We start from the raw sequence: 24,136 nt of genomic DNA, 5'->3' as shown, positions 1-24,136 counted from the left end.
ATGCACACGACCAGCAGAGCCGTCCAAGACAAATTATGGGCAATGAATGAAACGTCTCTCAAGGAAGTGGTGGCGATGGTCAAGAAAGCAGAAATGTCCAAGCGAGGAGCCGATGCAGCAAAACGGGAGAGCGTGCCAAGGCAAATGATCAACAAGATTGACGAGGTACCTCACTCCAGCAATCCCAAGGGCAGGTATGGAGACATGAGGAAAGACACCAGAGGACCGGGAAAGCAGATGAGTCGCCCCAGCCCCGGCAGTAAATTCGCGTGCTACAGGTGTGGCAGCACGGCGCACACGGCTCAGGACCAAAGATGTCCCGCGTTCCGCGCCAGGTGCGCGTTCTGTGGTTTGACCGGGCATTTTGAAAAGGTATGTCGGAAGAAAGGGTCGAAATCCTCCGTCAAGTGTGTAGAAGCAGCCACCGTAGACGTGAGCGGAGAAGATGATCTGGACGAGGGTGATTTGGTGCTGTGCATCGAGGACCAAGTGCTGGAGGTGGCAGGGAAGCGAAGTGATAAGCCCCGCACGGACATGCTCATTGGAGGGGTGAAAGTACATGTGGCGGTGGACTCAGGATCCCCCTGGACCATCGTGCAAAGGTCCATCTGGGAAGAAGATTTTGCTCCGGTTGTAGGGCCAGACTTATGGCCTCCGGACATCAGGCCCATATCGTACACAGAGAACGCCATTCCCCTGGTGGGGTGCCGGGACTTCGAATTTGAATTCAGAGGAAGGACGGCCACGTGCACCCTGTATGTGGCGGAAAAAGGCCCATCTGTGCTGGGATGGAGAGACGCTGGGGACCTGGGCATCATCCTCAACCCTGGGGGGAAGGAACAGATACTGTTGACGGATGAGTGGCCCCTCCACAAAGACGAAGATTGGAGATCAGCATACCCGAAAGTCTTCGAGGGCACAGTGGGCAAACTGGACAAATTCGTGCACAAGATGGTCCTCAAGGAGGGAGCAGTACCAGTGGTGCACAAGGTCCGGAACATACCCATTTCCACGAGTGAATTGGTACAACAAGAATTGATGAGACTGGAAGAACAGGGCATTATAGAGCCGGTGGACAGTGCGGAGTGGCTCTCACCCTTGGTGGTGGTCAAGAAACCTAACGGCAAGGTCCGCCTCTGTGTGGACCTTCGTGAACTCAATAAAAATCTCATCGTGGAGAGGTTTCCACTCCCCAGAATCGAGGAGATGCTGGCGAAAACAAAAGGTGTCACTCATTTCACCACCATAGACCTCACGTCAGCGTACTACCAGATAGAGCTGCACCCGGCGAGCAGGAAGTACACGGCCTTCATTACACCCTTTGGGTGTTACCAATTCAGGAGAATGCCCTTCGGCCTAGCATCCGCTGCGGCTGTGTTTCAGAAGCTGATGCATAGATTGTTCAAGGACATATCAGGGGTGCAGTATTTTCAAGATGACATCCTGGTGATGGGCTCATCCAAAGGAGATCACGACAAAAAGCTGCATAGGGTCCTTGGGGTGCTGCAGAACAAAGGCATGACGGCGGAATGGAGTAAGTGCCGGATTGGGACACAGGCCGTGACGTACTTGGGTCACGAAATAGGGACGCATGGCATCACACCGAAGGTACAGAATGTGGAGGCAATCAAGAAGGCCAAGGCCCCATGCTCCAAGGAAGAAGTGCGGTCATTCCTGGGAATGGCCGAGTATTATAGCAAATTCGTGAGACACTTCACCACCCGAACACACAAAATGAGGCAACTAACCAGGGACAAGACCAAATTTGAATGGGATGCGGAAGCCCAACTAGAATTTGACACCGTCAAGGATTGCATCAGCCAGGCCATCCCACTGCAAGGATACATGCCCGATGGCAAGACCATAGTGACTACAGACGCGAGCGACAAAGGCTTGGGGGCGGTCTTGGCGCAAGTGAGAGAAGATGGGTCCACGGAGACGATCAGCTTCGCATCGCGAGCACTGTCCCCAACGGAACAGAGGTACAGTGTGATCGAAAAGGAGATGCTGGCGGTCACCTGGGCAATGAACAAGTTTCGCCAGTTTATATGGGGCACCAGATTTAAACTCCAGACAGATCACAAGCCACTCGTGAAAGTCTTGACTTCCTCAGGCCATGATACAGCGACCCCAAGAATTGCTAAAATGACTTTAAAACTGCTGGACTACACATATGACGTGGAGTATCTGCCTGGGACACAAAACAGGGTCGCTGATTACCTCAGCAGGGCTGCGGCCATGGAAATGGCACCGGAAGATGCCCAGGACAGGGAAGAGATGGTAGCCAGCATGGAAGACCATGAGACAACGATCAGTGCTCAGGAATGGAAGGCCGCCTACGAAATGGATGTGGAGAAGACGGAGGTAAAAAGGCACCTCACCTCCGGCTGGCCGAACAAAAAGGAGCTTGCAGAAGGAGTGCGGAGGTTCTTCGAAATGAGGGAAGAACTGTCCATAAGTGATTCAGGGATATTCTTGTATAGAGGTGAAAGGGTCGTACCCCCGGATTCCCTAATACCCAAACTGTTGGAGCAGCTGCATGAGGGTCATTTGGGCATAGTGAAAACCAAGGCACGAGTCAAGCTGATGTACTGGTGGCCGGGTATGGACGCACAAATTGAAAGACAAGTGAGGGAGTGTGGGCAGTGCCAGGGAGCAGACAAAGTGTTACGACCACTTAGACCAGCACTGGGGAAGTTCGACACCCCTCAAGGCCCCTGGGAAAATGTGGCTATAGACATTTTAGGGCCCATCCTGGACAGCAGAGGAGTGAACAAATACATATGTGTCATGATGGATAAGTACTCCAAATGGCCCGAAGTGGACATACAAGAGTCCATGGAAACGGAAACAATTCTGAAATTTCTGTCGTCTGTCTTCTTGAGAGAGGGCATACCCAAATCTATTCTCAGTGACAATGGTCCGCAATTTGTATCGGACAAATGGGTCCGATTTATGAGGAGGAACGGGATTGAGTCGAGGCACACGGCGGTGTACCATCCTGCCTGCAACGGCCAAGTGGAGCGGTTTAACCGCGTGTTAATGGGATCCATACAGGCAGCTATCTCGCAGGGAAAAGACTGGGAGACAGAAGTGATGAGCATGCTGTGGGCCTACCGGATCACCCCCACGGCCGTGGGGTACAGCCCCTTCCAGGTACTAAGAGGCCGACATCCATTCACACGGGACAACGTAGTGTGGAGGGAAAAGACCATCACCAGCAAGTGGTCTCCTGCAGTGGTGCAGCACAACCTGGAGAAGGCCCAGAAGATCTATGCCGCCCACTACGACAAACGACATAATGTAAAGGAAACAGGGCTGGAAGAAGGAGAGTGGGTCAGGGTCAAACTCCCTACCATGCAAAGGAAAGGCGAAAGCAAGTTTAGCCAGCCCCTACAGGTCAAGGAGGTGCGAGGCAGAGCGGCCCTCCTTAGCGACGGGAAGGTGTGGTCCCAAGACCGCATGGCCAGAGTTAACAAGATAATAGTGTGGCCCAAGTCCGAGGAGGAAGAGATACGGATGGACTGCCAAGTAGCAATGCCCCAACCAGAGTACAATGCTGTAGACCAGTGGGAAGGAGCAGAAGTGGACAATGAGATAGATGCGTCCAACCAAGAGTCTACCGACAGAGAAGAGGCACCAGCGAGTGTAACACAGAGAGGAGATTCGAGAGATGGTGAGAAATCACGGTGTGAGACAGAGGGGGAAGAGAACATGCCGGTAAGACACACCCGCAGTGGCAGGCCTGTCACCGCGCCCTTGCGATACAGGGACTTTATAATGGATGGACAGTAGAGAGAGGTCACTCCCTGTGCCCTCCTAGACTCTGACTCTGTCCACCGGACACCCAGCATGCTGGGGGGAAATGTTGTCTTGTTTATATTAAAAGGGGGGAGATATGTGGTGTGCGCTCTAGTCTATGGGCGTGTACGCGATGACGCGTCACGCCATAGACTGGAGCGTTAGGAGCGCGCGCATGCGCAGAGCGAGAGAAAAGCGAAGGCGCGAAAGGAGAACCGGCAGTTGGCGACCGGAGCTAGGCACAGTAAGACGCTCGGCGCCCTGGCTCAGTAGTTTGTATCTTTAAGGCAATAAATACCTGTTACCACTACACAGGCTCCAGTGTGTACTTGCAGGGGGAAGAACCAGACATTACAATTCCCTTCCACTATTCTTGCTGTGCCTTTCTCCACATGAGCTTACAAGGTGGAACTGTCAAGTGAAGGTCCTAAAACCCCATCAACATTCCTGCACGCCTCCCTGCCCCCATATACATGCTTTTTCCCATCGATCAGGAATTGAAATGCATGTTTTATCGCGGTGATACACATCTAAGCTGTCTGTTTTACTCAGTTTGCCCCTGCTCAAAGCATTTTTCAGATTTTCTAGAGCGGCATTGCCTAGTTTTGAATGAGCGCAGGAAGAGGGGTTCTGAATTTGCTGCAGTTCGATCACAGCAACATCTTGTAGCCTGCTTAAACAGATGTCAATATAATTTAGTATTAAAATGTCACTTTAGTGAACGAGCCTGTAATTGTAAAGTCTTGTCAGCGACGCCTGGATTGTTTCAGTTCATTATTTCATTTTTATTTTAAAACTTCTCTCCGTATGTATGTCACAGAATTAGGCCAAACCAGTTTTGTCATTTTAATTTAAAAATAATTTTCTGTGTTTTTCTAGCAGTAGGCAAAGGCTGACTAATGTCATGCATGTGAGCTGTAGAGATCACATTCTAGGGCTTGGCTGCCTGTAGGTTTGCAGAGACGTGTTGGAAAAATATTTTTACTGTAGATCTGGCTCGTTCATGGCACAGTTCCAGTCTGACAGGTGCTTCACTGTTCATGTACTATGAATGCTTTACCACAGCCCTGCAAAGAGGGAACGCAGGGTCATATGGTTAAAATGCCCGAAAGGTCAGGCTGTCGTTATTGGGGAATGTGTACATGCAAAACTGTGGTCTCACTATTCGGTGGTATCACAGCAATCTTAGGCTTGGCTTTTGTGTCTCTGTGTGGAACAACTTTCTTTGAATCACAAAGTTCATGTCTATTCGCAATGCTCTCTGTACATCATTTCAGCTAAAGTGTTTATTGCATTTCAACCTCACTACGTGCAAAGTTCACATTCCTCTGATGAATGGGAGCTATTTGCATCGGTTTACCAATCATTGTGTGATAGGCACTGTCGTGCCCACACAATGGCACTAGGACCCTGGGGACTCAGTGCTTGGGGACAGGGACACCGGACACCACATCCGGTCAGGGGAGGGGATGAGGGCAGTCGGGACCAGGACCTCGGGGCGAGAGGTCAGGGGCCCAGGGCACGCTGCACGACAATGCTATTGTCGCAATAAAGGAACCACTCACCATAACCTCTTTGTCTCCTGTGTGGTCTGTACGGGTCAGCGACGTGACAGGCACCTCCTCCTAAATCAACTTCTTCAGCTAATCTGGCGACCCCTCCGTGTCGCTTTAGGAATGCAATGCTTGTAAGAAACAAATAAATGATGTGTGAATGAGCACGGTTGCCTATTACTGTTTACGGGTGATGAAATGCTGTTGCTTTAGTTCCCTGTGATGAAATATATGATCATGTCCGGGTGATTAGGAGGCTAATCATGTCTGTTCTTGTGCTTGAGGTCATCGTCTGTGCATGATAGCTGTCCCCTCAGCTCTGAGGGTGTACTGTGGATTTTAAGGACACCTCTTCTCTACTTCTGCTATGCCTCATATCTGCATGCCTTTTTAGGTCTCGGCTAGGCAGCGCATTCGCTGTCTCGTCAAGAGGTGATGTACACAGTATAGAGGGGGAAGCTCCACCCACTTTCCACCTATCATTTTCATTGGCCACAATTCTAAATGCTGGATTTTGATTGTTTTTCGGGAACTTAATCCCGCCTCCTGACGACCATGTTGTCATTTTCCTCCTTCCGAAGCTATCAGCCCTTTTACTTTCAAAACTGTTTAGTCCCGTAGTCCGTAACTTCTTGGACCATCACCGATTCGGTAATTGGGGGAAACATTGAAGGGTGGCAAGTTGTCACTTTGACACCCTCTTGCACCCCTCAATCGTGTATGGGTGCACATGTTGCAGACATACATGCCCTAAGGGCATGTATGTCTGCAACATGGCAGCGTTTGAAAAGCAAAAAAAATGCTTTTTCAAGGCTTTTCATTATTTACCACCAACTTCTAGTTGGTGGTAAATAAAGAATTCTGAAAGCCCTGTAGCACTGATTACAGTGCTACCTACATCACAAAATACAGATTTGGTAATTTTACTGATTCGTAAATTTTACCGAATCGGTAAAATTACCGATTCGGTAAAATTACTGAAACTGTATTTTAGGTGGCCCTACATCTCATTTTCCAAATACCGGTTGGTAACGGCCGAAATTACAGAATTTCAGCCGTTACCGACCGGTATTTGGACACCTACATCTGGCCCATATTCTATTAAATTGCATTATTTATATTATTTTATTTTATTACCCTTTGCACCCTAAAAACTAATCCCACCCTGCTCCGTTTAAATACCCCTGAACCCCATAATCATAACCCACCCTTACTCCTTAAAATACCCCAACACCCTTAAACACTAACCAATCTTAACTCTATAAATATACCCTGTACCCCAAAACCCAAACCTATCCCTAAACTCTAAAAATACCCCTGAACCCCAAAACCCAAACCTAGCCCTGAACTCTATAAATACCCCTGTACCACAAAACCCAAACCTACCCCTGAACCCTAAAAATACCCCTGTACGCCAAAACCCAAACCTACCCATGAACCCTAAAATACCCCTGTACCCCAAAACCCAAACCTAGCCCTGAACCCTTAAAATACCCCTGTACCCCAAAACTCAAACCTACCCCTGAACCATAAAAATACTCCTGTACCCCAAAACCCAAACCTAGCCCTGAACCCTAAAAATAACCCTGTACCCCAAAACCCAAACCTACCCCTGAACCCTAAAATACCCCTGTACCCCAAAAACCAAACCTAGCCCTGAACTCTAAAAATACACCTGTACCCCAAAACCCAAACCTGCTCTGAACCCTTAAAATACCCCTGTACCCCAAAACCCAAACCTACCCCTGGACCCTAAAAATACCCCTATACCCTAAAACCCAAACCTAGCCTTGAACCCTAAAAATACCCCTGTACCCCAAAACCCATACCTATCCCTAAACCCTACAACTACCCCTGTACCCCATAACCCAAAACTATATCTGAACCCTTAAAATACCCACACACCCCAAAACATATACCTCAGTACCCCAAAACATATACCCCTATACCCATACTTACCTTATCCAAACATAAAAGAACATGCTTTTACCATTCATGCATTTACAACGAATTTCGTTGTAAATGTATGCGTGGTAAAAGCATATAAAATGTAATGCCATGCGTTATAATGGCATTGTGGAGTCATGGTACTTTTGTAATGAAAGCATGCGGAGTGATAGTATGCGGAAAGAAAGTTGCGGAACAATGGGTGTTTACCCTCCCCCAGTAAGTACATTGGTGGCACGGCGGCCCACATCTCCAGCAACATACTCATATTTTTTCACCACCCATTTGAAAAATGCACAGGTCTCTCTCATTGATGCCCGATATACACTTTTAGACACACCTCCCGCCACAAGTTCTAGAATTGCGAACTTTAGAGCTGGGGAGCTACGTTCGAATCTCGGCATCAGCTCAACATCCTGTGATTTCAGGCAAATCGCTTTGTCTCTCCGTGCCTACCACAAATGAATGTTTTCTTCTGTAATGTAAATTGTGTCATGCCATGTTGCCGAGTTCGCGCTATATAATATTGCAAGAAAAAATAATGTAGGGAAACTTGAGTTCACACACTACTGAACGCTCACTCTTAAGTGCATCAGCAGTGCACTGTGAATCGGAGCGTTTCACAGGCCTGTCACAGATAAGAAATGCTATCAAAACGAAATCCTACAAAACAATATACTACTGTCCGGCAGCAATTCATACCCGGACAACGTCGGGACGGGCTGCTAGTTATGAATAAAACAACTACTTGCGAGGCCAGAACTGATCGGATACCTTGCACTGTAGATATCCTTTACCGGAAGAAATAGCTCAACCCATGGCCTCCTCCCAAATCGTTTTTAACAGTGTTTTTTTTTTTAAATCAACTTTATTACGATTATTAAACGCTGCTTGTTGCCAACGAGCAGTTTCGGAAAAGGGGAAGCTACATTTGGCACTGACATCTGTCCGGACAGAAAAATACCCATCTGGTAAGAAAGAGGGGCAGCTCTTTCCATCTTATACCTCAAGTGTTTTTACAAGAATTGAAAGAGCCTGCCATGAATTTCCAATGCTGAGCGGTGTAATTCGCTTTGCTTTAAAAGTTGGTTTTGCAGTTGAGGGCGGGCTGGCAAGGCCCTGTGGTACCTGGAGCATCGCATCTGCGCTAAAAGAGGTTCCCAGGAATTAGGGGAATACACGCAAATCAATGACCATTCTGATATGGACATAACAGGCTCTCATCTGTCAGGCATCAAACGCAATATTACAAGGATGTCTTTTACATGCTGTTTTAACCCTCTGATAATGATGGTGTCACCCTCTTTTCCTCTAACTCTTACCACTCTTTAGCGCCTTGAGACCCTACGGGTATGTAGCGCGCTTTACAAATGTCACTGATTGATTGATTGATTGATTGATTGGTTACGTAAAGCACACGTTTCATTTATCTTTTGCCGAGGCCTTGCTTCATCCTAAAATGATCTCTTGGCTCAAAAAACAAGAAATCTGGTAGGAATAAATGTGATTACTCAATACATGTCTATTTCAAAACGTTTAGTCTGTGCGCACTTAAATAGTAAACACGCTAAACACATGATAAAACACTAAACAGACTCTGATATCTATAGTGTGAAGACTCATATGTTCCTCAACAATTCTCATTTTTTTTCGCTAGGCATCAAAACTAAATATTGAAGGGGATCTATAAAATTGCAAGTAGCGTAAATTAAAGAAAACATAACTGAATGCTTCCGATGCCCGGATCTGCGAAGTGGATCGCTGGAGGTGCTTTTAGCATACGTCAATACCTGTACACGTAAACGTTATATTACAGAAACTATATACATTACAGTATTCCGGCAAACAAGTTGCCCTGGCAGTGTGGGCCTGCCCATGCCCACAAGGACCCCCTCGTAGCGAACAGGGGTACAACCGGCATTAGGAAAAGGTCCAAGTACTTGTTAACGTTTTTCAAATATTTTATCTTGCTCTGCAATTTATTTTGGCAATAGCATGACAAAATTAAGGAACAGTTCAAAGAAATACATCTGGGTAGTGGCTGTAGAGCAGCGGATGCAGCGACATTTGAAACCAGGGGTTGAAGGGGCAATTGCACCTCTAATTACTTCTATATTAGGGCCCCATTTATCTGGCTAGCATTAGGGCATGTAACATGCCCTCTACACTACTGTAATATAAACAACAGATATCCCAACAGGTATCATTCATAGGCAAATATTAAGGATATGCAAGCAACAATATCCACAAGGAAAAACAAGGAGCCTCTATTTAGTTATAGTATGTGCTCTTGGCATTATTTATAGGAGCAATTTAAGGAAAATTGGTAATGGAAACAAGTTGGATAATACAGTTATAACAGCACTGTAGTACATAAATGAAAGTAATTGAATTAACCCAAGTGGCACAAGGTGCGCGTGGTTTGTGAGTGAAAACCAAGGTAGCAGCTCTGGTGACAGTGTGAGCAGTGTGAACGGCGCATCTTCGGAGACCAGTCCACCCCACCCACCTCCGAACTAAAACACCCCTCCAACAACCTTTGCGCCTGGAAACCAATCACCACTGAAGACACCATCCGCCTGATGAACTCCATCCACTCAGGATCGCCAACCGACCCTTGTCCTCACCACATTTTCAACAAAGCAGACTCCATTATCGCACCCCATCTCCGAGACGTCATCAACTGCTCCCTCAACACCGCTACCTTCCCGAAAAGCTGGAAACATGCCGAACTCAGCGCCCTCCTGAAGAAACCCACAGCAGACCCCACTGAACTTAAGAACTACCCCCCCATTCCCTGCCAAAGTCATTGAGAAAGCTGTCAACAGTCAGCTTGCCGCCTTCCTCGAATCCAACAAATCCCTCGACCCTTCACAGTCCGGCTTCCGAGCCAAACACAGCACCGAGACTGCCCTCATCGCAGCAACAGATGACATTCGAACTCTACTGGACAACGGAGAAACAGCTGCCCTCATCCTACTTGACCTCTCTGTAGCCTTCGACACAGTCTGTCATAGCACCCTTATACAACGCCTCAGCAACATCGGAATACAAGGAAAAGCATTGGACTGGATCATCTCATTCCTCACCGGAAGAACCCAGAGAGTCCGCCTCCCCCCTTTTAGATCAGAGGCCACCGAAGTCATCTGCGGTGTACCACAAGGATCATCACTCAGTCCAACCCTCTTCAACGTATACATGAGTCCCTCGCATCCATAGCGCGCCAACACAACCTCAACATCATCTCCTATGCAGACGACACCCAGCTGATCCTCTCCCTCACCAAAGACCCAAACACCGCCAAAACCAACCTACACGAAGGGATGAAAGAAGTAGCCGAGTGGATGAAGAACAGCCGTTTAAAACTGAACTCGGACAAAATGGAAGTCCTCATCTTAGGATCATCCCCCTCCGCCTGGGACGACTCCTGGTGGCCATCGGCCCAGGGAAATGCACCCTTACCAATGGACCACGCACGTAACCTGGGCTTCATCCTGGACTCCTCCCTCTCGATGACCAGACAAGTCAACGCTGTCTCATCATCATGCTTCAACATCCTACGTATGCTCAAAAAAATCTTCAGTTGGATCCCCACCGAAACAAGAAAGACGGTCACCCATGCACTGGTCACAAGCCGGCTGGACTACGGAAACACCCTTTACGCCGGAGCCACAGCCAAACTACAGAAAATACTCCAACGCATCCAGAACGCCTCAGCCAGACTCATCCTAGACATCCCCTGCCATGCTCACATTTCCAGTCACCTGAAAGACCTCCACTGGCTCCCCGTCAACAAGAGAATAACTTTCCGTCTCCTCACCCACGCACACAAAGCCCTCTACGACCTAGGACCCGAATACCTCAACACGCGCCTGTCCTTTTACACCCCCACCCGCCAACTACGATCGTCCAATCAAGCCCTCGCCGATATTCCATGCATCCAAAGATCCACCATGGGCGGAAGATCCTTCTCCTACTTAGCGGCCAAGACCTGGAATTCTCTCCCCAACTACCTCCGCCTTACACTAAACCACCTCTCCTTCAGAAACAACTAAAAACTTAGATATTCGATAAGTAAAGTACCCCCTCTCCCCAAGCGCCTTGAGACCCTCTGGGTGAGTAGTGCGCTATACAAATTTCAAACTTGAACTTGACGGCGTTTCGATCCATACAACTCAGGATCATCTTCAGGACAAGGATGGGTTGAAGACAGTGCGGTGGTGACAATGGTCCGCTGTGGAGTTCAATGGCAGCGGAGGTTCGCTGTGGACCAGCCGGTGCGTACCTCAAAGGCCGATCCTGCCGTTGTGGCAGGCCGGTGGAGGATGATCGCGGTCCGTCTCTTGGAGGAAGTCCATCCCGAAGTGATCGATCTCAGGGGAGTGAATCTCTCCTCTGCGTGTGATCGGCTGAATGTTCGATTGCAGCAGCCGGTTGATGGGTTACGCTCCTGTTGTTTGTTACTGTACACCACTGAGCACGGCCCGTGACTTCATATGTTGTGATAAAGAAGGTACCCCCAAAAGTGTACCTTGAGTGGAAGAGGCTTAAAACAACTCTAAAATATCTTTTTATTTTTATTTTAATAATTCACTTCCCTTTTATTATATATGAAATTGTGCATAGATTATTTCTATTTGCACTAATTAATGCACTTTTCAGGGTGTCCTCTGTAACGGTCTGTCACTGCAGAGGCAATTTATTATATTACAAATATGCTAATTCGGACTTTGGGTCATGACATGGTGCTCTGTTGTATCACTATTCTACTCTGATGTAATGTGTCAGAGGCGCTTGCCAAATGCAAGAATGAGTGGCCCACCAGACAGCTTGCTTATCGTGTTAAAGGGTTGTGTGTGTATATTTATGCCATTGCATGTTATACCTCAGTGCATACACCTGAGAGACCTGGTGCCACTGCGGTCAGTGGCCACCATGTGATATGCATAAAAAAGAAATGTGCATCCAAGAAAGCCAGTATGCATTCCCGTGATCCTGCGTAATTTATTTGCAATGTCACAGTAAATACATTTCAGCGATAGGCGTTACTCACAACAACAAAAACTAAGAACTAATGGAAACTGAAGAAATCCTAACAGTGGTAAAGGCCAGGCCCTCCACAAAACTCGCTGCTTTGTGCATGTATCCTTTGGCCAAGCACGACTGACAGATGCTGCTGGCAGCCAACCTCCCAGTCCCAAATTGACCATGCAGTTTGCAAGTAATTACCAAATTTAAGAACTCTACTTCTGTGCAGATATGTCAAATGGTGCCAAACATATTGGCATATCAAAGCTTTTTTGACCCTTCCCCATTTATTCATTGTATTCGCATTCAAACTGGAATCCCTGATCTGGCCATAACCTGATATGGCACCAGAAAACAAAACCTGTAAATTCCTGTCACCCGGTGTGCAGTTTTAACCAAGGGTGCCAAAGTTGATAGCAGAATATTTGTTTTGTCCCTGCACTATAACGCTGGCCCCACTTTACGTGCCCCAGTCTGTGCTGTATTCCTCCTGTGACTTGGTTCTGTATTGATGCAACCCTGGAAATGTGCGGTGTTGTAAAGGTTCTTGGGGACCAGTGCAAACAGAAAGACATGCCTTAAGTACCCTGGTTGGATAGTACATGTTTGTCATATTTAGCATGCTGTGGGTGCTTTTTACCCCTGGGTCCCAGTTCCATTGCACATGCTGCACTGATCATACCTATGCCCCTGAATTCAACACAACTTTAACTGTAACAGGCCCTTTGCCACCTTGAACGGCATCTTACAGTTGAGCCTTTTGCAAGTTACAGGTGTCAGGCATAGCGGGCGCCGCAGGCCGACGATCAGATGTCGGTGTTAAAATGTAGGGCTAGATGGCTGAAACAGTTGTATCAGCCTAAAAGCACTGTGATAATGTGCCTATTAGTGTCAAAGCTTCCATGTTAAAGAACAGTAGATGTTGCAGCACCCAGGATAATGTGCAGCATGGCTAAATACTTATAAGGTCCCAAAGGCGAGACCGGTTGCATTGCAAATGCTTGTTATTGTTACCAACACAGCGTTCGAGCTATGCAGTTTTAACAAGCCTACCTCTGTGAGTATGGCCTAGATGTATAAGGGTTCCAATTTGCGATTTCTTAATAGCGATTTTTACCGAATCGCTATTAAAAAATCGCAATGACACGCAGCGGGCGGCTGGTGGCGCGCCAAAGGCAAGCCCGTCCGCGCCCAGGAGCCAGGGACCCTGGTCATTTTTTCCAAGCCATGGTCCTCCTTTGAGATTGGTATACTCCAACAAAGAGATGGTAGTGATGAGATCTAATCCTGCTGGCAGGTTGGACTCTTGGCCTTCGTTTGAGGGTCTTTTTTCATGCTTAACTTTCTGATTTCAGGGCACTTTTAGTAAGAAGACACCTATTAATTAAACCACTGCTAACATTCTACATTATGCCCCCACATTTAACATAGGTAGACCCCCAACCAACCCTCAGCAGGGGTGGAGAAGTCTACTATGTAACGTGCGATCCCTCCCTAAGCATTCTGCCGAGGTTTGGGATCTCCTCTCCTCGATGCAGCCTGATCTCGGGTATTTAACAGAAACTTGGCTGAAACCTCATCCAGTCCCCTCCATAGCCCTTGCTCTGCCTGAGAGATATAGACTTGTTCGTATGGACAGACAGAATAAAATGGGGGTGCCATTGCGCCTAGAGACAGTATTAAGATTACCATGTTGGAACAACACAGCGACTCGACTATGGAAGTGATGGTTTTTCGCATAGACTTCTCGCCTCAAGTGAGCTGGAAGGAGGCGTTGGTTTATTGGCCACCTGGACCATTAATTGGTTCCCTCTTCAAATCACTGAACTCATTGCACCAAATTCGATCGCAAGCAGCAACTTTTTGCTGCTTAATATACACAGTGAGTGTGGCTCCAACGTGGATACAGGGTAATTCCTTACGAATTTGGCTACTCTGGGGCTAACCAAACTTAATGAGGGCCACACACATATAGCTGGTCACACCATAGACATTATTTTCTCAAACTCTCCTAATGTCTCCTGGAAATCCCCCCAGTCACTTCCATGGTCTGACCATGCATCAATTGATTTTTGCATTCAGGCCCCTAGGAAGAGAACAAACACCATCCATGCCACCCCTCATTTTTGTAGACAGTGGAAGAGAGTTACCCCAGAGGGCTTTAAAACCTCTTCTGTCGAGCCTCGGATAAAGATTCAGATAACATCGAAGTGGCGCTCCCCAAGTACAATCTGGCAGTCTCTAGCCCTGTGGATCAGCTAGCCCCATTGAAATCTTTCCCTAGTACATCTAAGCATCCCCAGAATGCCTGGTATTCCCCCAACTGCATGCCCAGAAACGCATTTGTAGGAAGCATGAAAAACCCTTGATGAGGAAGACAGGGACCGGTTTTATACAGCTGTGACCGGTTACCACAGGGAAATCAGGGCTGCACGTAAAGCCTATATAGCTTTACAATTACCCTAAGGTGCTATACCGTGAATTACAGTCTTTTACCAATCCTGAAGCGTGTTAAAATCCAGTGGCCCCTACACAAAAATTGTGCGATGACATCGTCACCTTCGTCACACAAAAAATGGAGATAATTTATGACAAAATAGTCCGATCAGAGGAACACTCTACCTCTACTTCCCGAAGTGCCTGTGCAGATAACCACTCAACAGTTGGAAAGTTTTCCCCCAGTTATGCAGGGAGAGTGTATAGTGACTGATCCGCTTAGTAAAATAAGGATCACCTCTGGGCCACATACCAGCAAAAATCGCTACTTCCCTTGCCTGTTACCTGTCCCCCTTCATTACACATCACCTCAATCTCTCCCTGCAAGAGGGCCTGGTCCCTTTGGAATAGAAAGAAGCACAGGTTATGCCTATCCGTAAGAGCACCAAGGCCCCGCTAACTGAGTTCTCCAATCTCCGTCCTATTTCACTCCTCCCTTTCCTGGGCAAGCTACTGGAGAAACACATAAATATACATCTTTCCAACCATGTCAAACGTACGGGTAGTCTTGACCCATCTCAATTAACCCTGGGCGAAGAACTACGCTCCGTTCACGGAGTTTGCGGAGTTTCGGCAACTCCGCGCTCCGCGGAAAATGCAAAGTTGTCGAATACTCCGCAAACTGCTGCGTAGCGTAGTTCTCGCGCGCTCAATAGCATTTTCGCTTGCGCGAGGATGCTTGTCGGTAAGATTGAGTTGCCGAACACGCAGAAACTGCAATCTGGCACAGAATAACTCGCAAACACGTTAGTAGTGACCGGAAATAAGGGGACGCGAGCGGGCGGGACAAACCTCATGGGTAACTTCGCGCGCTACACATCCCGAGCATGCAGGCAATCAATCAATCAATCAATCAGGATATTTGTATAGCGCGCTACTCACCCAGAGGGTCTCAAGGCGCTTGGGGGAGGGGGGTCCGCTACTGCTCGAACAGCCATGTCTTGAGTTGCTTCCTGAAGCAGAGGTGGTCTTGGGTCAGGCGGAGGTGGATGGGGAGGGAGTTCCAAGTCTTGGCTGCCAGGTAGGAGAAGGATCTTCCTCCCATGGTGGATCTTCGGATGCGTGGCACGGCGGCGAGGGCGTGGCTGGTCGATCGTAGCTGGCGGGTGGGAGTGTAGAAGGTCAGGCGGTTGTTGAGGTACCTGGGGCCCAGGTCGTGGAGGGCCTTGTGTGCATGGGTGAGGAGTTGGAACATGATTCTCTTGCTGACGGGGAGCCAGTGAAGGTCTCTCAGGTGTCCGGAGATGTGGCTGTGTTGGGGGATGTCCAAGATGAGTCGTGCGGAGGCGTTCTGGATGTGTTAGAGTCTTTTCTGGAGTTTGGCTGTGGTTCCGGTATAGAGGGTGTTTCCGTAGTCCAGTCGGCTGGTGACGAGTGCCTGTGTGACCGTCTTCCTGGTTTCGGTGGCGAGCCATTGGAAGATCTTTCGGAGCATGCGTAGGATGTTGAAGCATGATGATGAGATGGCGTTGACTTGTCTGGTCATCGAGAGGGAGGAGTCCAGGATGAAGCCCAGGTTGCGTGCGTGGTTCGTTGGTTTGGGTGCGCTGCCCAGGGCAGGGGGCCACCAGGAGTCGTCCCAGGCGGAGGGTGATGATCCAAGGATGAGGACTTCCGGTTCAGTTTCAGGCGGCTGTTCCTCATCCACTCGACAACGTCTTTCATCCCTTCGTGTAGGTTGGTTCTGGCAGTTCCTGGGTCGTTGGTGAGGGAGAGGATCAGCTGGGTGTCGTCGGCGTAGGAGATGATGTTGAGGTTGTGTTGGCTTACGATGGCTGCGAGGGGGCTCATGTAGACGTTGAAGAGGGTGGGGCTGAGTGATGATCCTTGTGGTACGCCGCATATGACTTTGGTGGCCTTGGATCTGTACAGGGGGAGGCGGACTCTCTGGGTTCTTCCGGTGAGGAACGAGATGATCCACTCCAGTGCCTTCTCTTGGATTCCGATGTTGCTGAGGCGCTGCACTAGGGTGCGGTGGCAGACCGTATCGAATGCTGCGGAGAGGTCCAGGAGGATGAGGGCCACTGTTTCCCAGTTGTCGAGCAGTGCTCGGATGTCGTCAGTGGCTGCGATGAGGGCGGTCTCGGTGCTGTGGTTGGCGCGGAAGCCGGACTGCGAGTGGTCGAGGCTGGTTGGGCGAGCGCAATTGGTGATCCACTGGGTGAGGTTGTTGGCTGCTTGGTTGGGGTCCGTTGAGCTGGCGGGAGGGTTCTGGCTCAGTGAAGTGGTGAGCTGGTCAGTGGTGATCTTGTTCCAGTTCCTGCGGGGAACCTGTTGTGGGTGGTGGTGAGTCGTGGTCTTCCTGAAGCTGAATTGGACGCAGCTGTGGTCTGTCCAGTGGAGTCCGGTGGAGTGGCTGAAGTAGATGTACTTGGTGGAGGAGAAGACTGGGTCAAGCGTGTGTCCGGCGTAGTGGGTGGGGGTGTTCACCAGTTGCATGAGTCCGAGGTTGGCGAGGTTGTCCAGCAGGGTGATGGTGGTGTTGTGTTGTTGTTCTCCAGGTGAAAGTTGAGGTCCCCTAGGAGGATGTAGTCAGCGGAGGCGAGGGCGTGCGGGCTGATGACGTCTGCGATGTCTTCGCTGAATTGTGTGCAAGGTCTGGGGGTCTGTAGATGAGGGTGCCTCTGAGTGTGGTCTTGGGGTCGGTGTGTATCTGGAAGTGAAGATGTTAAGCGGCTGTGAGGGTGTCGTCTGAGTTGGTCGTGATGCGGATGGTGTTCTTGTGGACGATGGCGATGCCTCCTCCTGTCTCGTTGACGCGGTCTCTCCGGGTGATCTTGTATCTGTCCGGGATGGCGACGGCGATGTCGGGCGCTGAGGAGGCGTTCATCCATGTTTCCGTGAGGAAGGTGACGTCTGGAGATGTGGTGTTGAGCAGGTTCCAGAGTTCCACGGCGCTCCCGAAGACTAAAAAATGGCTCGCGAACGGGTCAAGCAAGCTACTACGCATGCTCGCGGAGCTATGCGTAGTTCGCGGAGTGCAAGTACATCTTCGCGCAGCTCCGCGGAGTGCGGCTACGCGAACTACGCCCAGGCTTAATCTCAATCAGGTTTTCAACCTAAACACAGCACAGAATCTGCCCTACTAGAGGTCACCGACAACATCAGGATGACCCTAGATAGAGGCTCTACTATTCTGTTGCTGTTGGATCTATCCACCGCGTTCAACATGGTTTCCCATAAGATTCTGCTCAGGAGACTGGAGGAGATCGAACTTAGAGATTTGGCCCTTCAGTGGCTGCGAGTTTTCTATCTTCTCGTTCACAGGCGGTTAACCTTGGTCCCCATTGTTCTGCGGCAACAGAGTTGTCCAAGTGAGTACCACAGGGCCCTTGTCTGAGCCTGACTTTGTTTAACATCTATGTGACTCCCTTGGCTAATCTGTTAAGGAGCTGTGAGTTTGTTCCCATCTCCTACGCTGACGATCCCGAGCTACTTTTTCCATTTGCAAAGTTCACTCCATCAGTGCGGGCCGCCTTCTCTTTGGGAATGAGAAGCATCTCACAGCGGATGAAGAGTAATTTTCTCCAGTGCAATTTAGGAAAGACGGAGATAATGCTTTTTGGTGAGGCTCAACTGTTGTGGACCCCTGATTGGTGGCCCACTGACCTAGGTACCTCTCCCATTCCAAAGACCTGTGTTAAAAACGTAGGCGTTCGCCTTGAGCAGGCTCTTACCATGAAGGAGCATGCCGCTCAGATAGCGGGCTCCTGTTTTCATGTGCTGGACCTGCTGCGCCGCATCTTCCCTCTGCTCCCTGATTCGCCTTGATTATTGTAATGGTCTATTGCTGTCCGCCAACGAGGCTGTACTCGACAGATTACAGGTTGTCCAGAACACGGCGGTACGTCTGATCCTGAATGCTTCCCCCAGGACTGCCTCCTGGCCTCTGCTTCATCAGCTCCACTGGCCCCCGATACGGGAGCCAGTACAGTTTAAAGTTTTCCTTACCATACACAAGGCCTTGTCGAATTCCGGCCCTAGATATCTTGCTGATAAATTTATCCCCTATATACCTCAGCGGGCTCTTCGTTCAGGATCTAAATCCCTTCTTGTGGTGCCGGAATTAAAAGGTCCAGACTAGGTGGGAGGTCCCTATTCTATCTAGGCCCCGGCTACTGGAACAAGCTACTCTTACAATTAAGACAGTGCAGGGAACATCTCCACCTCGGGAAACAGCTTAAGACCTTCCTCTTTTGTTTCTGATTTTCAGCAGACAATTTCTCCACATGCTGCCCATTTCGAGCACTGAGATACCCCTTCGGGGGTCGATTCTGGCTCGTTACAAAATGAACAAATACATTGTTGTTACTCATTTATCTTAAACAGCTAACACCCAGTGACAAAGCCAATCATACTGACAGGCTTTAGGCGTATGTCAGTTGCTGTGCCATTTATCTGGATAAAATTACATCTCAGAGAGAAACCACATTTCTGGTCTGATGGCACTCTATGGGAATCACAGAAATGTATTTGGCATGTTCCTTTATAGGGAGTAGTCACTATTTTCATCTCACTTAAAGACCTGTCTGCAACATTTCTATATGACTGGTTACAGCCAGCAGCTGCGGGTGCTTCCCGAAGTTTGGTTAGAGCATATTTTTCCAAAGTTAATGCTGCATGCAGTGCAAGACACTGGGCAAGCATACATTTTCATGGGCTAAAGTTGTCATGCAGAACAATTTACATATTACAGTGACTGTTGAACAAATTAATGCAAGAAGATACGGGGCAGTTTTTAATGTGTTTAATATTTCCTTTGCCGTGCCTTGCTATATCACTGCATTAATTTGCTTTAAAATGCACCATTTGCCAATATTTTTTGAATTTCTTTCTCAGGCGAGGGACTCTCCCTGGACCCCAGGTTTGTCCATTTAACTTGTTCGCATCACTAACTAGTGTTTTCTAAAGGGTAGAGCAAATGCAGTCTTGCTTAGTATCCTAGCCGTCTTCAGAAGTCAGACTTGCTTGGCAACACGAAAATTCTCTGAAATAATGTATGAGTTTTCTTTTAGAAATGCCTACAAGAACTGAAGTTTAAGTCCATTTATCACAGAAATTGTGCTGAAAATTGCACCAAAAAGATGCAATTTTTTTTTTATTTCTTCACGGGGGAGAACTCCCCCGAACTCCTCTTATTGCCGTCGGCCTCGCTCGCTGTGCTCGCTCGCATACGTTGATTCGTTCTGCATGCACCTCACCAGGCTCAAATTCCACCAGCCACCACTGCTTTTGATACACACACAATAAATAACAGAGCAGCAGGTTACCTTCGCAGCAGCACATCCAGCAACAGAGAGCAACTAGGAGGATTGCAAAAATCCCCATTGGGATTCCCATTCCTAGTGGTACGCCCAAATAAGAATTCACAGATGATGAGCCTGAAAAAAATAAGTAAGCGTTTTATGTTACAACCAGTATGCTCTGTTAATATGTGTGATTCTCATAACATACATACATTGGTATGAACGACTGATTTTAAAATCTACTCTAAGATAATTAGCAACTCATATATATATATATAACATTGTTGGAATATATTCAAACATTGTGACTCAAGTAGCATTTTAATCGGTCATGTAAAAAGTTTATTCTGTCCATACAAACAATATTCAGTGCCTATATATAATGTAAATCTGTGCTTTTTATGAGGTATGTAAGATTCTTTTAGGGCGTGACTCCTGTGCACAGTTCCACAAGGACCCCGGCTGTACCTCACTGACAAGGCCTCAGTAGGGTGGACCGGTCTGAGGATGCCTTTGTTCCCATCTGGAGAGGACCACAGCCCAGCAGTTCACGGTGCACTGGTCTTATTGAACTGCTTTGCATATTGGGGTCTCTGTCTAGAGTGTCATAGTGAGTGAAATGTGGCCTGTGCAATCGACCGAGGCGCCTGTGATTCCAGGCATTCCATCCATCACATTGTACTTTAGGTGTTTGGACAAAATATTGGATGAAAAATATATACGGAGGCAAAAATATCATAAGATAAATATCCTGATACAGAAATATTATGACGCGCAAATATCATGGCAAGAATTTCGTTTTTGTAGTTAAGTAATATTGTTGTTAGTAATATCAATGTTCGTAATATGTTTTCAATAATGTAGTGGTAAAAATATTCTTTGTTACTTATTTGAATGTGTTTTAGTTGATATATTCATTTTATTTGTTACTATTGCTTATAAAAACAAGTATTTGCAATGAAATAGGTCCCGCATTTACGCAAGTTTAAGCAATTGGCATTGTAAATGACAATGCGTTACATTTATGTTTTAAAACCAAAACATAAATAAAACACATTGATAATAATAATAAGTATAACTTTATTTGGATATAAAATATCGATAAAAGTACAGGGCTGAAGATACAATGCCAATAGCTCAATCTCACTTAAATGCGAGACCTATTGCATTGCAAATGGGGAGAGGATGTAGCCTTACAGCAAGAGCTGTCGAATTTGGAGCTGGGGAACCAGGTTCGAGCCTCGGGTGTCAGCTCAACATCCTGTGATTCTGGTCAAATCACTTAATCTCCCCAAGCCTACCAAAATATGAATGTGTCCTTGTGTAAAATAACTGGTACTCATGTAAACCACTCCAGTACTTTCGGGTTGCGGTCGCGCTATATAAAATCTGTAACTAAAAAAAAAAATAGGTCGTGCGGACACCTGCCTTGTCAAGTCTGACTTAAAAATAAATAAAATATGCACAACATCACTTTTACTTGATGAGCTGGGGAGGGAAAAGAAACGGGAGAACAAGGGCGGTGTGGGTAAGTAGGAGGAAGCAACACAGTGACGAGGGGCAGGAGTAAGAAAACCCTTGCACCCCCATGGAGTGCTAAGGAAACAAGTTGTTTACAAGGAATTAAAACAGTGGAAGAAAACAACTCAAAAAAAGTTGGTAAAGCGGCTATGCTCCACTGGAAGGATTAGCACAATAGGACGAAAAAAGCCATCAAACAAGTAGCAAGAAAATGAGATTAAAAAGAAAGTCAATCAATGGTAAGCAATGTGCTGGCTGGACGCCCACTGTGAATTCTAGTACAATACGAATTAAGGGCCCCATTATGATGGCGGGCAACGGAAAACGGGACCAACCGCCAGAGATGCGGCAGTCCCACGAGGCCAATTAGGATGCGACCGCCACCCTGGCTGTCACATCCCGCATCTTCAACATTGCGGCAGGCGGTGCTGTAAGCAGCACCCACCACAATGTTGAATTGGCATGCAGTGCATTGACATGCACAACGTGACAAGCACCACCTTGTGCGTGGCAATGAAGGGGTACCCCCAATGCAGCCACCCCATCCCCCCAAAGGCCCGCAACGGCCCCTAAAGTGATTTACCTTATGCCTTGGAAAGGCATACCCACGCTAGCATCCTAATATGGATGACAGTGCCAGCAAGACATCGCCACCATATTGGGGGCCTTTCCGACTAGCCGCCGATCGGCGGGAAAAGCGTCGGACAAACTTTCCATCCGCCGAGGTACACCCGCCATAGTAATATGGAGAGGGGGTAAATTGTGATGTGATCGTGTGCGGATCACCACCGCCCGCCACCATCAGTAATAATGACCCCCTTAGTATTTGCGACAAGTAGCAGCTAAGGTTTGTTGTAGGTGAGATCTATTAAGCATGCATTAAGTGTTGTGAACCTTAAAATCCCAGTCCAACACTAATTCTGTGTGTGGTTAAGAATATTTGGCGCATTGCACATTTTTTTGTCGTAGCTGTTTCATCTTGTGTAAGTCCCTAGTGTGTGTAAAAACAGTAATTCAAGACTGTTGTCAAGCTCTACAAGATGTTTTTCTTCATAGTACAGAGGTGGCCTAAAACGACCAAACTATAAAACTAAAATGCATAATAAAAATAGCATGGATATGCTCCTGGAAGACGGTTCTATTTTGGAACTGAACTTTACATATCCTCTTCCGTGCGGTGCAGATTCTTCCCCGGTGCTGGACATTCCAGAACAGGGTGCGGTCATGACGGAACCATTCCGTCATCAGCACAGCTCAACCGTGACTGATGACGGAATGGTTCCGTCACCAGCATCGAAGTAGTTACTTTAGTGCCCTAGGCAATTTGTAAGGGAATAATGTGTACACAGACTGACAGTAAAATGAATTTCTGGTAATAACCAATCATGTAGATAAACAATACAGCATATTAAATGCATAGAGGCACATTGGAACAGCCGAGCCTGTGTTGCAGAACATTGAAAAGCTTGTACAAGTTTGGGATTCACAAATAGTAAAACACCTCTCAGAGAGACAGTAGATCCGCCACCAATAGCAAAAAGAAATGGTTCCTTTTCTTACTGTCCAAGACATTTGCGATCAAGAGATACCAACAACAGAACGGAAAAAATGTCTGATCACAGCAACCGAATAGAGGACTCCTAATGCATCTGTGTAGAAAAGATCCTTCACGCTCCACCTTCTAGAACTTGAAGGAGAGTGGGGTTAGATGTTTTTGAGGAAGTGAATCCACTGGTGATCACTCATATCTAGGAGTGTGAGGAAGGACAATTTACAGTCAACTAAAGGTACACAACTTAAGTCTAAGGGAGGCAACTAGCTTACATAGGGGATGCAAAAAAGTCAATTGAGGGTGACATTAGCTATGGGGGCGGGGTGGGGGTCATTTGCGAAATATGTGTGGTTCCACTATGTTTGATCCAGTCAGGGCTATAAGTGGGATGAAAAAAACTGGGGGGGGTCTCTCAAAGAGGCGTGGCCGATGTAATTAAGGACTTGGCTTAGAAACAAGTACGCAGAAAATCTGGGCTTAGCATAAGGTGCAGCTCGATTGGTATTTTGATTCTTCTGTTATCGCTTCCAGATAAATAATACAACAAGTAACAAGCCAGGGTTATTGCTTTTGTAAATGGCTGTTAGTTACATAAGATGAAGAAGCAACAATCATGGCTTCGTTGTAGAGCATATTGAAAATGTGTCAGTTCTGAAATGATGAGACTATGAAAGAACTATAGCGAGTCTCTGAAGTTACATCTAAGGTAGTGGAGGGTGGTCCTGCTGCAGAGTTAATATATTTTTTTTAACCGGAGTGCAAAAATGGAGAGCCCGATAGGGACCCGTCTCAGAACCTGCTTTTAGCACCGACATGGCCAGGTCAACTTAAAGCTCTAGATCCAATGCACCTCCCCACCGCCCCCTGGAACCCACCCCCAAAATAGGCACGCACATCTGCGGCTCCCAACATTTACCATAACAGACGACACTAGAACACTTACTCCCCAGCCCTTTGGTTTGGCTCAGCAGTGCCTCCTGTCATCGGGGTTT

At 47.6% G+C, this 24,136-nt stretch overlaps 1 protein-coding gene across 1 annotated transcript in view; it reads right to left on the bottom strand.

Moving 5' to 3' along the window:
- The window catches only part of LOC147740929 (uncharacterized), a 493,251-nt gene that overhangs the window by 272,996 nt on the left and 196,119 nt on the right, over positions 1-24,136 (bottom strand). Inside the window, exon 5 of the mRNA XM_086936080.1 lies at positions 20,096-20,206. Within this exon, the coding sequence (XP_086792206.1) occupies positions 20,096-20,206 (111 nt within the window). The remainder of the gene's footprint in view (positions 1-20,095; positions 20,207-24,136) is intronic.

This window comes from Lissotriton vulgaris, chromosome 1_1 (genome assembly GCF_964263255.1).
Source record: "Lissotriton vulgaris chromosome 1_1, aLisVul1.2, whole genome shotgun sequence".
NCBI classification, from domain to species: domain Eukaryota; kingdom Metazoa; phylum Chordata; class Amphibia; order Caudata; family Salamandridae; genus Lissotriton; species Lissotriton vulgaris.
The sequence above is the reverse complement of the archived record's forward strand: the minus strand, read 5'-3'. Positions and strand labels throughout refer to the sequence as shown.